Source organism: Myxocyprinus asiaticus, chromosome 12 (assembly GCF_019703515.2).
Source record: "Myxocyprinus asiaticus isolate MX2 ecotype Aquarium Trade chromosome 12, UBuf_Myxa_2, whole genome shotgun sequence".
NCBI lineage: Eukaryota > Metazoa > Chordata > Actinopteri > Cypriniformes > Catostomidae > Myxocyprinus > Myxocyprinus asiaticus.
In genome coordinates this window covers 12,187,482-12,201,217 of record NC_059355.1, presented here as the reverse complement: position 1 = coordinate 12,201,217, position 13,736 = coordinate 12,187,482, and the positions used below count along the sequence as shown (strand labels likewise).

General features: G+C 41.6%; 1 protein-coding gene across 4 annotated transcripts in view; it reads left to right on the top strand.

Moving 5' to 3' along the window:
- Positions 1 to 13,736, top strand: part of st3gal3a (ST3 beta-galactoside alpha-2,3-sialyltransferase 3a) — a 144,949-nt gene that overhangs the window by 70,709 nt on the left and 60,504 nt on the right. For all 4 annotated transcript variants that reach the window (XR_007898568.1, XM_051711407.1, XM_051711406.1 and 1 more), the window contains exons 6-8: positions 7,035 to 7,098; positions 7,296 to 7,391; positions 7,652 to 7,838. Coding sequence is in view for 3 of the 4 variants with exons in the window: in XM_051711407.1 (XP_051567367.1) it covers positions 7,035 to 7,098; positions 7,296 to 7,391; positions 7,652 to 7,838 (347 nt within the window). In the remaining variant the exon portion in view is untranslated. The remainder of the gene's footprint in view (positions 1 to 7,034; positions 7,099 to 7,295; positions 7,392 to 7,651; positions 7,839 to 13,736) is intronic.

Below are 13,736 nucleotides of genomic sequence, written 5' to 3'. Positions count from 1 at the left end.
TGTGTCGATGTAGTGACACTAGGGGTCACTCTTGGGAGCCCCAAGCACCTCTGATCTTTGAAAAAAGGCCAATGGGAATTGGCGAGTGGAATTTGCATGCCACTCCCCCGGACATACGGGTATAAAAGGAGCTGGTATGCAACCACTCATTCAGATTTTCTCTTCAGAGCCGAGCGGTTCTATTCATTGTGCTGAATTCTCCGCGATTTTCATTCACCTCCTCTGCTAGATTCTTACGCCGCATTTCAGCGGCTTCTCCCCCTCAGCGGCTTCTCCTAACACACAATAATAAGGTGTGTTATTCCTGGTTGTTATCTCTCGGCTTCTGATGGCCACGATCGTTGTCTTACGTGTCTGGGCACTGCCCACACGGAGATATCATTCGTGGATGGGTCTTGTACTCATTGCGAGAACATGACCATGGCAGCGGCTCCCCGCCTCGGTCCTTCTACCTACGGGTATGAGGCCATGGCGATTAGCACTGGGGGCGATTTGGGGACCTCAATGGGAGTACCTCCGCCGGGTATCCCCCCGCGGACCTCCCATTCCTCGCTCGCTTGCCCTGGTCGGGCTCTCGAATGAGACCACCGGCTCGTCTCAGGGTGATTTCGACCTCATATTCGGGGCCTTGGAAGATGATGAGCTCTCAAGTGTAGCATCGGAGAGCAGGCTCGTTCAGTCTGACACGGAGGCTTCGGCTGGGCTTCCTCCCTTGGGTAAGGTCGCCCAGTCACAGGCCGATACGGAGCTGGTCGACATGCTTGCATGGGCAGCTGTGAGTGTCGGGTTAGAGTGGAACCCTCCATTCTCCCCTGAACCCTCGCGGCTCGACGATTGGTTGCATTGATGCAGGAACTGCGCTCAGTGACCGACCTCACTCTCCGGGCGACAAAGGTCACGCCGTGGTCTCTCGGGTGGGCGATGTCCACCCTGGTGGTCCTGGAACGCCACCTCTGGCTCAACCTGGTCGAGATGAGAGAGGCTAACAAGGCATGGTTCCTTGATGCCCCCATCTTCCAGATTGGCCTGTTCGGCAACACCGTCGAGGACTTTGCCCTGCAGTTCTCGGCGGTGAAGCAGCAGACGGAGGCCATTCAACATATCCTGCCCCGGCATGGCTAAAGACCCAGCACCCCGTCTGCTCATCACCAAGGGTGTCCTCCTGCAGTGACAGCACCAGCTCTGCCGCAGCCTACCCCCACGGCCCGGCCCGGCATGGAGCCCTCTGCAGGAAGCAGACGCCACCCGTCAAGAACATGAGAAAGGCTTCGAAGCGCCCCTGAGACGGGAGACCCAGGGACGAGGAGACCGCTGCTCTGGAGCTGGTGAACAGACCACTCCATCTACTGGTGGAGGGCCGGGAGGAGAATCTTTTGTTTCGTTTTCATTTATTTTCGCCGCATGTCCAAGAGGCTGCGAGTGGACAAAAGAGTGGATTTCTTGTTCCCTGGGTCACATATCCGGTGTGCACAGCCGGCATCACGACCACCATCCACCATTCCATTTCGGCAGGTTTGGTGCTCCAGTGGCGGCCCCCCGCTCCTGCATGCCCAGCTGTGGCAGAAGCATGCCCACACCAGGATGGTTCTGACGCACTGCAGGGATGATATACTTCTTCCCCCCTCCCCGACCGATCCTTTGGTGGGTATCAGGAGCCAGGTAAGTGCTTCGATGTCCCTCGACTCACCACGGCCACGGGGCTCAAGCCCCCTCGATGTGGAGCCTCAGGCTCCGCCCCGCCGTGAGGCCCCACCCACCGGTACGTCCGACGAGATTGTCCCCTTTGTCCCCCTCACCCGGAGTTTGGACGCGTGGCTCGCGCTTTCCAACACATCGCGATGGCTGATCCAGACCGTCCGACTCGGCTATGCAAGGTTTTACCTCGACACAGACCCTTCCTGCGGTTTGCTTTCGAGGGACGGGTGTATCAGTACAAGGTCCTCCCCTTCGGCCTGTCCTTGTCCCCTTGCGTCTTCACGAAGGTCGCAGAGGCAGCCCCTGCCCCACTAAGGGAAGTGGGTGTTCGCATACTCAGCTACCTCGACGACTTGCTGATCCTAGCTCACTCTCGAGATTTACTGTGCACACACAAGGACCTGGTGCTCAGGCACCTCAGCCGGCTGGGGTTTCAGGTCAACTGGGAAAAGAGCAAGCTCTCCCCGGTTCAGAGCATCTCTTTTCTCGGCTTGGAGTTGGACTCAGTCTCGATGATGGTGCGCCTCACGAACGAGCGTGCACAGTCGGTGCTGAACTGTCTGAAGGCGTTCAGGCAGAAGACAGCGGTTCCACTGAAACTCTTTCAGAGGCTCCTGGGGCATATGGCATCCTCAGCAGTGGCCACACCGCTCTGGTTGATGCATATGAGACCGCTTCAGCAATGGCTTCAGACTCGAGTCCCGAGATGGGCATGGCGCCACGGGACACATCACATGGTTGTCACACCTATCTGTCGCCGCCTCTTCAGCCCTTGGAACGACCTAGCATTTCTATGGGCAGGGGTTCCCCTAGAGCAGGTCTCCAGGCACATTGTGGTTACGACGGACACCTCCAAGACGGGCTGGGGTGCCGTATGTAACAGGCACGCAGCTGCCGACTCCTGGACTGGCCCGTGGCAACGCTGGCACATCAGCTGCCTCGAGTTGTTGGCAGTACTGCTCGCCCTGCAGAGGCTTCGGCCGTTGATCCAGGGCAAGCATGTGTTGGTTCGGACAGACAACATGGCAACAGTGGCATACATCAACCGCCAAGGTGGCTTATGCTCGCGTTGCATGTCACAACTCGCCCGCCGTCTCCTCCTCTGGAGTCAGCAGCACCTCAAGTCGCTGTGAGCCACTCACATCCCGGGCAACCGCAACACCGCAGCGGATGCGCTGTCACGACAGGATACACTCAGGGGAGAGTGGAGACTCCACCCCCAGGTGGTACAGCTGATTTGGAGTCGATTCGGTCGAGCACAGATAGACCTGTTTGCTTCCCAGGAATCCTCCCACTGCCCGCTTTGGTATGCCCTGACCGAGGCACCCCTCTGTATAGATGCACTGGCACACAGCTGGCCCCCAGGACTATGCAAATATGCGTTTCCCCCAGTGAAGCTACTTACACAGACCCTGTTCGCTAAGTGGTGTTCTTCCCGATGTGAAGACCCCCAGAGATGCGCAGTCGGATCGGTGCTTCCTTCCTGCAGGAGAGGTTGGAGAGGCGGCTGTCCCCCTCCACCTGGAAGGTGTATGTAGCCGCCATTTCGGCACATCACAATGCAGTGGATGGTAAGTATTTGGGGAAGCACGACTTAATCATCAGGTTCCTGAGAGGCGCTAGGAGGTTGAACCCCCCCACACCGCACCTCATTCCCTCATGGGATCTCTCTGTAGTCCTTCGGGGACTAAGGGGAGCTCCCTTCAAGCTGTTGGAGTCAGCCGAGCTAAAGGTACTCTCTCTGAAGACTACCCTCCTGACTGCGCTCACTTCCATCAAGAGGGTAGGGGACCTGCAGGCGTTCTCTGTCAGAGAAACGTGCCTGGAGTTCAGTCCGGGCTACTCTCACGTGATCCTGAGACCCCAGCCGGGCTATGTGCCCAAGGTTCCCACGACCCCATTTAGGGATCAGGTGATGAACCTGCAAGCGCTGTCTCAGGAGTCTTGCATTGCTGTGTCCGGTGCGCGCTTTACGCATCTATTTTGATCACACGCAGAGCTTTAGAAACTCCAAGCAGCTCTTTTTCTGCTTTGGCGAACAGCGGAAAGGAAGTGTTGTCTCCAAACAGAGGATTGCCCATTGGGTCATTGACGCCATCGTGATGGCATATCACGCCCAGCATGTGACACCCCCCACGGGGCTACGAGCCCATTCTACTAGGAGTGTGGCGCCCTCCTGGGCCCTGACCAGTGGCGCCTCTCTAGCAGACATCTGCAGAGTAGCAGGCTGGGCAACACCCAACACCTTAGTGAGGTTCTACAATCTCCGGGTTGAGCCGATTTTGTCCCGTGTTTTGTCAGGTATGAACAGGTAAGTTCCGGGACAGCTGGCCGGGTGTACCGCTTGCGCATAGCGCCTTTCCCTCCTTTGAGGTGAAGACGTGCGCTGTTGACTCCCAGTAGTGTTCACAAAGTGGTGATCCCTGGATGCCACAATTGTTGTCGAATGAGCTTAAGTTGTATTGAACCCGGGATATTCCTTTAACTGGACTTTCGATTTAATAAATTTAGACAATTTATAGCCTTCACAATGGGGTTGGGTTTTATTCATTTAGTGTACGTTTTTATCCAATGTGACTAATTAGAATAAAAGAGCCAAATGAAAATATTAATTAGATGGTTTGTACATGTTACACTAATGTCTACTTAACCAGTCACCAGGGGCCCCTTAGGATTGAGGTGGAAGCCATTTTTTTGTTGAAGTCCACATTTACCATTTCCAGATAATTGCAGATGTTCAAACCAAAATCACGAGCCATTTCTCCTTTCCACTCACCTTCATTCAGTCCTGCCTTAGAGATTTGTGTCTAATTGCCTTCCAGCCTGATTGAATCACTCAATTATATGTTAAGTGATTGATGTTCTTCTGACTCCACTTAGCTTACTTTGGTTTTCACTTTAGTGAGTGAGCAGATGCCATTGGGTGTTTTGAACAGAGCTGTCAGTGTCTCTGACATTTTTTAATCAATGTCGTTCAGCAAAAACGCTTATGTCAAGACAATAAATATGTGTGAGAATTACTGTTGTCATAGTATCCTTAAATTGGATGTACACAATTAAAATTATGTTTTTAACTATAGAGCGCAACAGTCTGGTTCCAGAAGTATCAATGCTTTTCATTTTTTCCAATGGAAATATTAACTATGACTTATAAACCTTTAAAGACAGACTTACCGTGAGCTCCGGGGTTGTTAATCACTTTATGCTTCTGTTGAAGCCATCAGTCCACATTATATCACCTTCATTAAAAAAGAAAAAACTTTAATAATGAATTTTTTTGGTAAATAACTACACTACCCACAATCTTGAGGGGGAAATCCACCAATCAGAGAATCATGGCAAAAACAAAGCACGCCAAACAGGCTCTGATCCACAAGATTATTTGATTGAGTGAGATACCATTCTAAACAAAAAACATTTGCTTACTTAGAATAGATAGATGTTTTTAAAGTGAATCAGATCCATAATTTTGTTATTGTAGACTTAACATTGAAATCCATTTGTATTAAAGAGCTTCTTTCCCAGTACAGGGCCTTTATGTTTTACTAAAAATAGCACAGGGGATATTGCAGAGGATAAAGGGTGTTGTAAACTCAAGCTTAAGTGTGTTTGAAGTCGTGAAGTAAGTTCTTTCCCAGGAGGATAAAACATTGTTCATGGCAGTGTGAGACTGTGCTAGTCTCTTTTGCTGCATCCTAATTCACATAATGTCCATCCTATGTGCAGTATTGTACAGGGACATAGTATGCCAAAGGTGGATTTTTGAAGTGTGTATTAAACTTTTTCAGTTGTTCAAGTCTGAAGCTGCCACATCAGTTTTAAAAGTTTTCAAACAGGCCTGCTACCCAAGAGGTAGGTCTGCTACCCAAGAGGTAGTTCTGCCCCAAACTAACTCCATTTGTTTAGTCAGAAGTTCTCACGTGAGACTGCTCAAACAAACAGAACAATATTCAAAACGTCAGAGAGTCTCTCGTCCTGCGTCTGAAACGCGTACTGTTACATATTTACTGTATTTGATCAAGGATGCACTTCTCTGCCTGTAAAACAGTACGTTCTTTTCTGTATTTTTGCGATTTCTGACATACTTTATACAGGGATATGGGCATTGACCCATTACCCGAATATATGTTGTAAGAACAACAACCATGGAAATAATCCACTCTGGTTTTGTTAAACAAGCACCATTTAAGCAAAAGAAACAACCTTCGTGGTATATATATATATATATATATATATATATATATATATATATACACACTACCGTTCAAAAGTTTAGGGTCACTTACTCATTCTTTATTATTTATTTATTTTTTTTTTATTCACATTTTAGAATAAAGTCATCACAACTATGGAATAATAGAAATGGAAATATGGAAATTATGTTGCGACTAAAAAAATAAAAAATAAATCAAAACTATGTTATATTTTAGCATCTTCAAAGTGGCCACCCTTTGCCTAGAATTTGCAGACATGTACTCTTGACATTTTCTCAACCAACTTCTTGAGGTATCATCCTGGGATGCTTTTTAAACAGTATTGAAGGAGTTCCCATCTATATGCAGGACATTTAGTGGCTGCTTTACTTAATTATTCGGTCCAAGTCACCCATTTCAAAAACTTTTTTTTTTTTTTTTTTTTTAATAAAATTTTAGATTTGTAATTAAATAAATTAATATGTTGGCACAATTATATTTTTGTCTACAAAACTAATTTCAAACAATAAAGCATATGCCTTCAGATCAAAAATAAGATCATGAGAAACATTTCAGGCAAGTGACCCCAAACTTTTGAACGGTAGTGTATATACTATATATTTATCACTTACGGTTGAGAAGAGCCATCTGACTCGCAGTTCTCTGCCGTTCTTTTAAAACCAGCGTGACGTCACTCTAGCTCCTGAGGGATTATGGGGTTGTAAATGGTACAGTTGATCTGCACTTCAGAATCTCACGGGAAAGAGTAGGTCATCCAGATTTTTCTAGCTTATTGCTTCATGAAAACTGAGGATTCGGCCATACTAATCCTTTGGCACACTGTTTTTGGCATACTATAAGAGTAGGGAAGGATGGATATTTTGAAACAGCAACAGTGTTTACATTCTTCAGAAACTCAACCTACACATGGCTGACTTTCAGTATAGTTGTATCTAAACATTAAGTTGCGATAGTAAAATGAAGTGATAATGAATAACAAGTAACACATTTTGCTAGATGCTAACTTGACCTCCTGTTGCTGTTCTGTTCCTGTGTTTAGGCCAACATCGACCACAGCTCTGAAGTGTACTTCATCAATGTTAATCCTCTCTTGATGAGTGACTTAGTTATTTGCTCTGTCCACAGAAAAAATCATCGATGTTATTTTAGCAGCTACAAAGAGATATTTACTGGACCCAGAACTGGACAGGTAATTTATGTATAAAATAAACACTGAAGTGCAACAGCACTTATTTCTTTTCTTTTACAAAGACCATCTGCCAAAAACTTCATTGATATACTGTATTATCATTTATAGAAGCATTTTATTTTCATGCTTTCAACCTGTAATGCTCTACAACTGATTAATTTCCCTTAATTTCTCTCTCCTGTATTTCTCCTTTGCAGTTTGAGTTGTAAGAGGTGTATTATTATTGGCAATGGAGGCATTTTGTTCAACAAGTCCTTGGGATCCAAAATCGATGAATACGATGTTGTTGTACGGTACGTTGTTAAAAATGTCCTTTTATTGATTTTGATCACGTAATTTAATCTTGGTCAAAGACAGAAACTTGCACCAGAATCATTCCAAATTCAGTATATGACATGCCAAATTAACAAATTCAAAACATGAAAGCGAGCTGCATGACAAATTATTATATTTTGATAAAAGATGAACATGTTTTTCTTTGGGATAACATAAACCAAAGACTCATTAATAAGAACAGGAACATGTATTAATAAATGTTGTCCATTGGGTTTAGACTGAATGAGGCTCCTGTCAGTGGGTTCGAGAAGGATGTGGGCTCAAAGACAACCATGCGTATCACATATCCTGAAGGAGCCATCCAGAAACCAGAACACTATGAAAAGGACTCGCTTTTTGTCTTCTCTGCCTTTAAACCAATGGACTTCAAATGGTTCCTACATATGGTGGCCAAGGAGAGACTGGTATGATGTTTGCTGTTCATGCAACAACTTGTATGCTCTCATACCTTAAAAATGGAATCTGTGTACGCAAAACTGTGCAGAAAACACCACAGACTTCCACAGAATTGCAGCCTCTGTCATTCACAGAAGTTCTGCACATCTCCCACCTTTTGCATGTTTGTTTATTGAATATTTGTAGTATAGTATAGTATAGCGCTTTCAGATCCATTTAACAAACTTTAGTATGTGTAAATCCCTTCCACAGAAATCCGCAGATTTTCCCTCAAAATCAGTGCAGAAAACCCCATATTCCATCTGTGGCATAAGCTGGCAAAACCACACAAAATCTGTGTTAGATTCCCCATGCATTTTCTTTCATAAAATATTTTGGCTAATTTGATTATGTTTTTGGCTATTAATAGGAGTGTAGTACTCACAGTTATCTTTAACACATTTTACTATACTTAAATCATTCATCTGAATTCCACAGATTGTCCCCTTAATATCAACACAGAAAATGCAAAGTTGTCAGTTATTTCTGTCAAATAGTTATCAGTCTATTAAAAAGATAAAATGGTTCATCAAATGTTGACAGTCGATACATGTACCAGTAGGGGGCAGTATGGTGTGCACTCTAAACACTGGTATTGCTGATGAGTAAATGAATGCTCCCTTGGTTCAGAATTCCTTTAACTTTTGTAGCATTCTTTTTGCGAAACATGGGACAAGTGTTTGCCAGTCTGTGAAAGAGATTTCAGTTAGCAATGCTGACCTTTGCATTTGTTACATGAGTTTGCAATTTATATTTATTTTATGCATGAGCAGTGGAAAGAGACAAGAAAGTTAAGGAAGAGAGGGAAGAAATGGGTTTGGGACATGACGTGCGATTTAGATCTGGGTCACTGTGAACGTTTTTTCATACAATAGTTAAAAAAGTATCACTAAAGCCGTACTTAAAATATCACACAAAGTGTCATTTATTTTAAAGGAATATTCTGGGCGCAATAGAAGTAAAGCTCAATCGACATAATTTGTGGCATAATATTAATTATCACAAAAATTTATTTTGACTTCCGCCTCTGGGTTCCAGAGTGGCACTTACAATGAAGTGAATGGGGGCCAATTTTTGTATGTTAAAATACTCACTTTTTCAAAATTATAGCCACAAGACATAAACATGATTTTATTGTGATAAAATCGCTTTTCTGTGTAAACTTATAGCCAATTTTACAATTTCATTGCCGTAACCTAAAACTCTAAAATGACTGTAAAAATTACAATTTAAACAACTTTACAGCTCAAATAATGAGTTGAGTTTATATACATGAATTTTACAGTAACTTACATTTAGTTAATTAATGTAAGTGCTTTTATACAATTATAAGCTACACATTCACTTTTTTTAAGAAAAGGAGGGACATTTCAAAATTAATTTTTGTGGAAATAAATATTATGCAACAAATGAATAACCTGGAATATTCCTTTAAAGAACGATAGCCCAAGCACACTTTTCAAGCAAAACATGAATCAAAAAGAACTTTATTAGGTTTGAAATTATAATATAATAGATGTAACGTTCACCAGTGATGGGAGCACCGGTAGTTAAATAAAAGTTGCAATGCTATTTAAAGTTAAAGTAAGAAGTTTACATACACTTAGGTTGAAGTCCACTCCACAGATTTCATATTAGCAAACTATAGTTTTGGCAAGTCTTTTAGGACATCTACTTTGTGCATGATACAAGTAATTTTTCCAACAATTGTTTACAGACAGATTGTTTCACTTTTAATTGACTATATCACAATTCCAGTGGGTCATAAGTTTACATACACTAAGTTAACTGTGCCTTTAAGCAGCTTGGAAAATTCCAGAAATTGTTGTCAAGCCTTTAGGCAATTAGCCAATTAGCTTCTGATAGGCTAATTGGCTAATTGGAGTCAACTGGAGATGTACCTGTGGATGTATTTTAAAGGAGTAGTTTGCCCAAAAATTAAATTTTGCTGATAATTTACTCTCAGGCCATCCAAGATGTATCTGTGTTTTTTTCTTCATCAAAACAGACTTTAAGATTTTTAGGATTTCATTTCAGGCCTTCTCTAAACAATGCAAGTGAATGTACTCCACAATAATTCACACGACTCCAGTCGACAAATAAAGTTCTTCTGAACACAAACTATTGATTATTTTGAGAAACAAAACAATACTTATATACTTTTTAACTACAAATGTTCGCTTCCGTACATCTCTGTGACGTGCGCTCATGAGAGGGATGACATAAGCACGTTGGTAAGGTCACGTGGAGGAGGAGGCAGGAAGCGCATCATTGTTTACAATAGAAACTTGCACAGACCAAGTGCTGTTCACAAACCAAAACAGTCCAAAACAATTTCAAAACAATATAAAATAAAAAATTATTTCCAAATAATAAAAAAAAAAGAAAAATATGTAAACAATGACGTGCTTCCTGATTCCTCCTCCACGTGATGCGTGACCTGACCAACGAGCTTACGTCATCCCTCTCATGAGCGCACATCACAGAGATGTACGGAAGCGAACATTTGTAGCTAAAAAGTATATAAGTATTGTTTTGTTTCTCAAAATAATCAATCGTTTGTGTACAGAAGAACTTTATTTGTCGACTGGAGTCGTGTGGATTATTTTGATGCACCCTTAATATGCATTTTGGACCATCAAAAAATGGAGTACATTCACTTGCATTGTTTAGAGGAGGAGGCCTGAAATGAAATCCTAAAAGTCTTAAATTCTGTTTTGATGAAGAAAGAAACTCAGATACCCTCAGGCCATCCAAAATGTGAGTAAATTATGGAAATTTTTGGCTGAACTATTCTTTTAAGGGCTACCTTCAAACTCAGTGCCTCTTTGTTTGACATCATGGGAAAATCAAAAGAAATCAGCCATGACCTCAGAAAAAAATTGTGGACCTCCACAAGTCTGGTTCATCCTTGGGAGCAATTTCCAAATGCCTGAAGGTACCACGTTCATCTGTACAAACAGTAGTACGCAAGTATAAACACCATGGGATAATCGACTAATCTAACGATTATTATAACGATTATTCGACTATTCGGCCGATTATTGCAACGGTTAATTATTAACTCTTAACCGACTATTCAGCTTGTTCCCGAATTAAAAGGTTGTATTAAATGTGCTTGCTAACAATAAAGAGGACAAAATCATCTTTTAAAAATACCTCTAAATGACATTCACTGAATTAAAGGAAAAAAATACTTTTAAGTATTATTCAGTAAAAAATTCACTGCAAAAAAATCCTATTGTTATCAAGTGTTTGTCTTGTTTTCCATTTAAAATGGTCTAAAAATACATTTACTTGAGAAGCAACATATAAGATACTTAGACTTGCTTTAAGTGACAAATACAAGTGTATTTTGTATATAATTGTATTTTTTCACTTGTTTATACTTCTGCCAGTGCAGTAAAGACAAAATATACTTGTATTCAAGATCTATTCTCTAAAAGCACATCTAGATATCTTATATGCTGCTTCTCAGGTGAATGCATCTTTTTTTAAAGGATTTTTAGATATTTGAAAATATTTGCATTTTTAATATTATATTCAACATTCTTAGATAACAATTTTTTCTTCTGCATGTTTTAAAGGAGTTTTAGATATTTATATTGGAAAACAAGCCAAAACAAAAACAAATCAAAAACATATTTTGCTGCAGTGTATAATGGGGCGAAGATTACCCTCTCTCACATTTTTGTTCACTTCAGTCCATCTTTATCTCACAAAAAAACAAACTCTCTCTTATTAATAAAACTGCGTATTGCCAATTTTCTTCACGATAAGAAATGCACAGTGACACATATACTGTATTATGATACAATAAGTCGTGAATCATCACGTTATAATCTAGCTGCAGCAAGCATGCTCGCTCGAGGGACAAGAGTCCCCGTGACAGAGTGTGCATCAGCCGCATGCAGTTTCAATCTCTCCCCCTTAGATCGGGAAACTTCTTGCAAATCATAGACGAGGCACTGACCGCACAGAGAAATGCCAGTTTCGGAATTTGTAGTTATTTACATGACCTGCTTCCTTATTATTTGAACTTTAATAAAGATAAAACGCATTAAATATAACTGCATTAAAGATGTAACACAGGGGTGTTTATTTAAAGACACTCAACACGCAAGTTTTGCTTCAGAGGAGCGACGGCTCCACTTATTCCACAACGAGAGTGCTTCTGTATTTAATTATTTGGTATTTTTGTATAATTCCCTCATACTTTGTGATCTACATCATCTGAAGCTGTGAAAGTTTAGAGTGCAAAGATATTTTGAAGGATATAATATGTATATGGGGTAGCCATGTGACGGTATCAATCAATTTTCACATCACTATAATTGCAGAAGCTTTTATCACGGTAAAATGTATTATCGAGATATTGAATTACATTACAAAAACAGAAAAAAAACAAAAAAAACTTTATTGTTGTTCTCTTAATAACAAGTTGAATTACTTTTCCAATACCAAACTGGCCTTTAAATTAACAGATAACAATGAACTTTGAAAAGAACCTTGAATGTTTAAAAAACTACCATAGATACATAACCAAATATAACATTTAGTTGATGTCTTAATATTTAAATAGTCATTATGCCGTGGGGTCAATGATGATTACAGGTCAGTATAGATCGTGTCTTGTTGAGGTTAATGTTAAAGTAAGGCTAGACTAATTTTATCAAGCCAGCTACTAGGCTGCAACAATAGTATGCATGTTTATTTTTCTTGCTTATATATTGATAGGTGCTAGCTACAAATATAATAACTGCAAGTTCAACATTGTGCCAAATTGGCATTATTAATTACATTTAGTTTTAGCTGATTACAACTATATTTTAGTTGTTATTACGAGGCAGTATAAAAGTAATCCATAAGACTCGGATGGTTTATTTGTATTTATTTTGGGTGAGAAACAGATCAAAATGTAACTCCTTTTTCACTATAAACCTTGACATCAGCAGTCTCCTTGGCGTGTTCATGAAAGAAGCTTGATTACTCTTCCTTGCTTCCTCGTGTACAGTGTTCTGTGCATGTGACAAGCATGAGGAAGTGTAGCAGACACCACATGGTTTGATATTAGGGATGTGCAAAACTATGCGTTTTCAAAACCGCTTTTCAGGGTTGCCTGAACGACTAGTCGACAATTTTTTTTTTTTTTTTTTTATTAACATTTTTTATTGATTCAAAGAAAATAACACAACAGAGAAAAATGCAACACATACACACCAAATCAACATTTAACTTTTAACCCTCACTAATATCCCTCCCCAAACACCAACCCCACCCAACCCCAAAGAACACCCGTGTGGTCACATAAAATAATACACACTCACACAAAAAAATATATAGATTAAAAATAAAATAAAATAAAGAAAATAAAATATATAATAAACATACATAATTAAACTAAATTTCTCTCTCCTCATCCCTTCCCCGAGAGTCCCCCAAAACCGCCAAATACCTACCCCACTTCCTGAAAAACAAGTCCCCCAACCCCAGCCTTCTATCTGTCATCTCCTCAAAAGCCGCCACCCTCCCCATCTCCGCACACCACTCCGGAAATGGTGGAACTCCGTCTGACTTCCAACCCCTTAAAATAATTTGTCTGCCAATCATCATGCTAGTCAGAACCCAATTTTTTATATATTTGTCCCCCAAATTTATAACTGCCCCATCGCCCAAAGTACAAAGTCTGGGGCAAAGTAAAATTTGAGTGCCTAAAACGTCACACAAATAATTCTGAACCTTTAACCAAAAATATTGGATCTTAGCACATCCCCAAAAGACATGGGTTGTGTCTCCAACTTCTGATTGGCCTCGCCAGCAGGTGGGTCTGTCTTTAAGACCAAGCCTATATAATCTAGAGGGGGTTC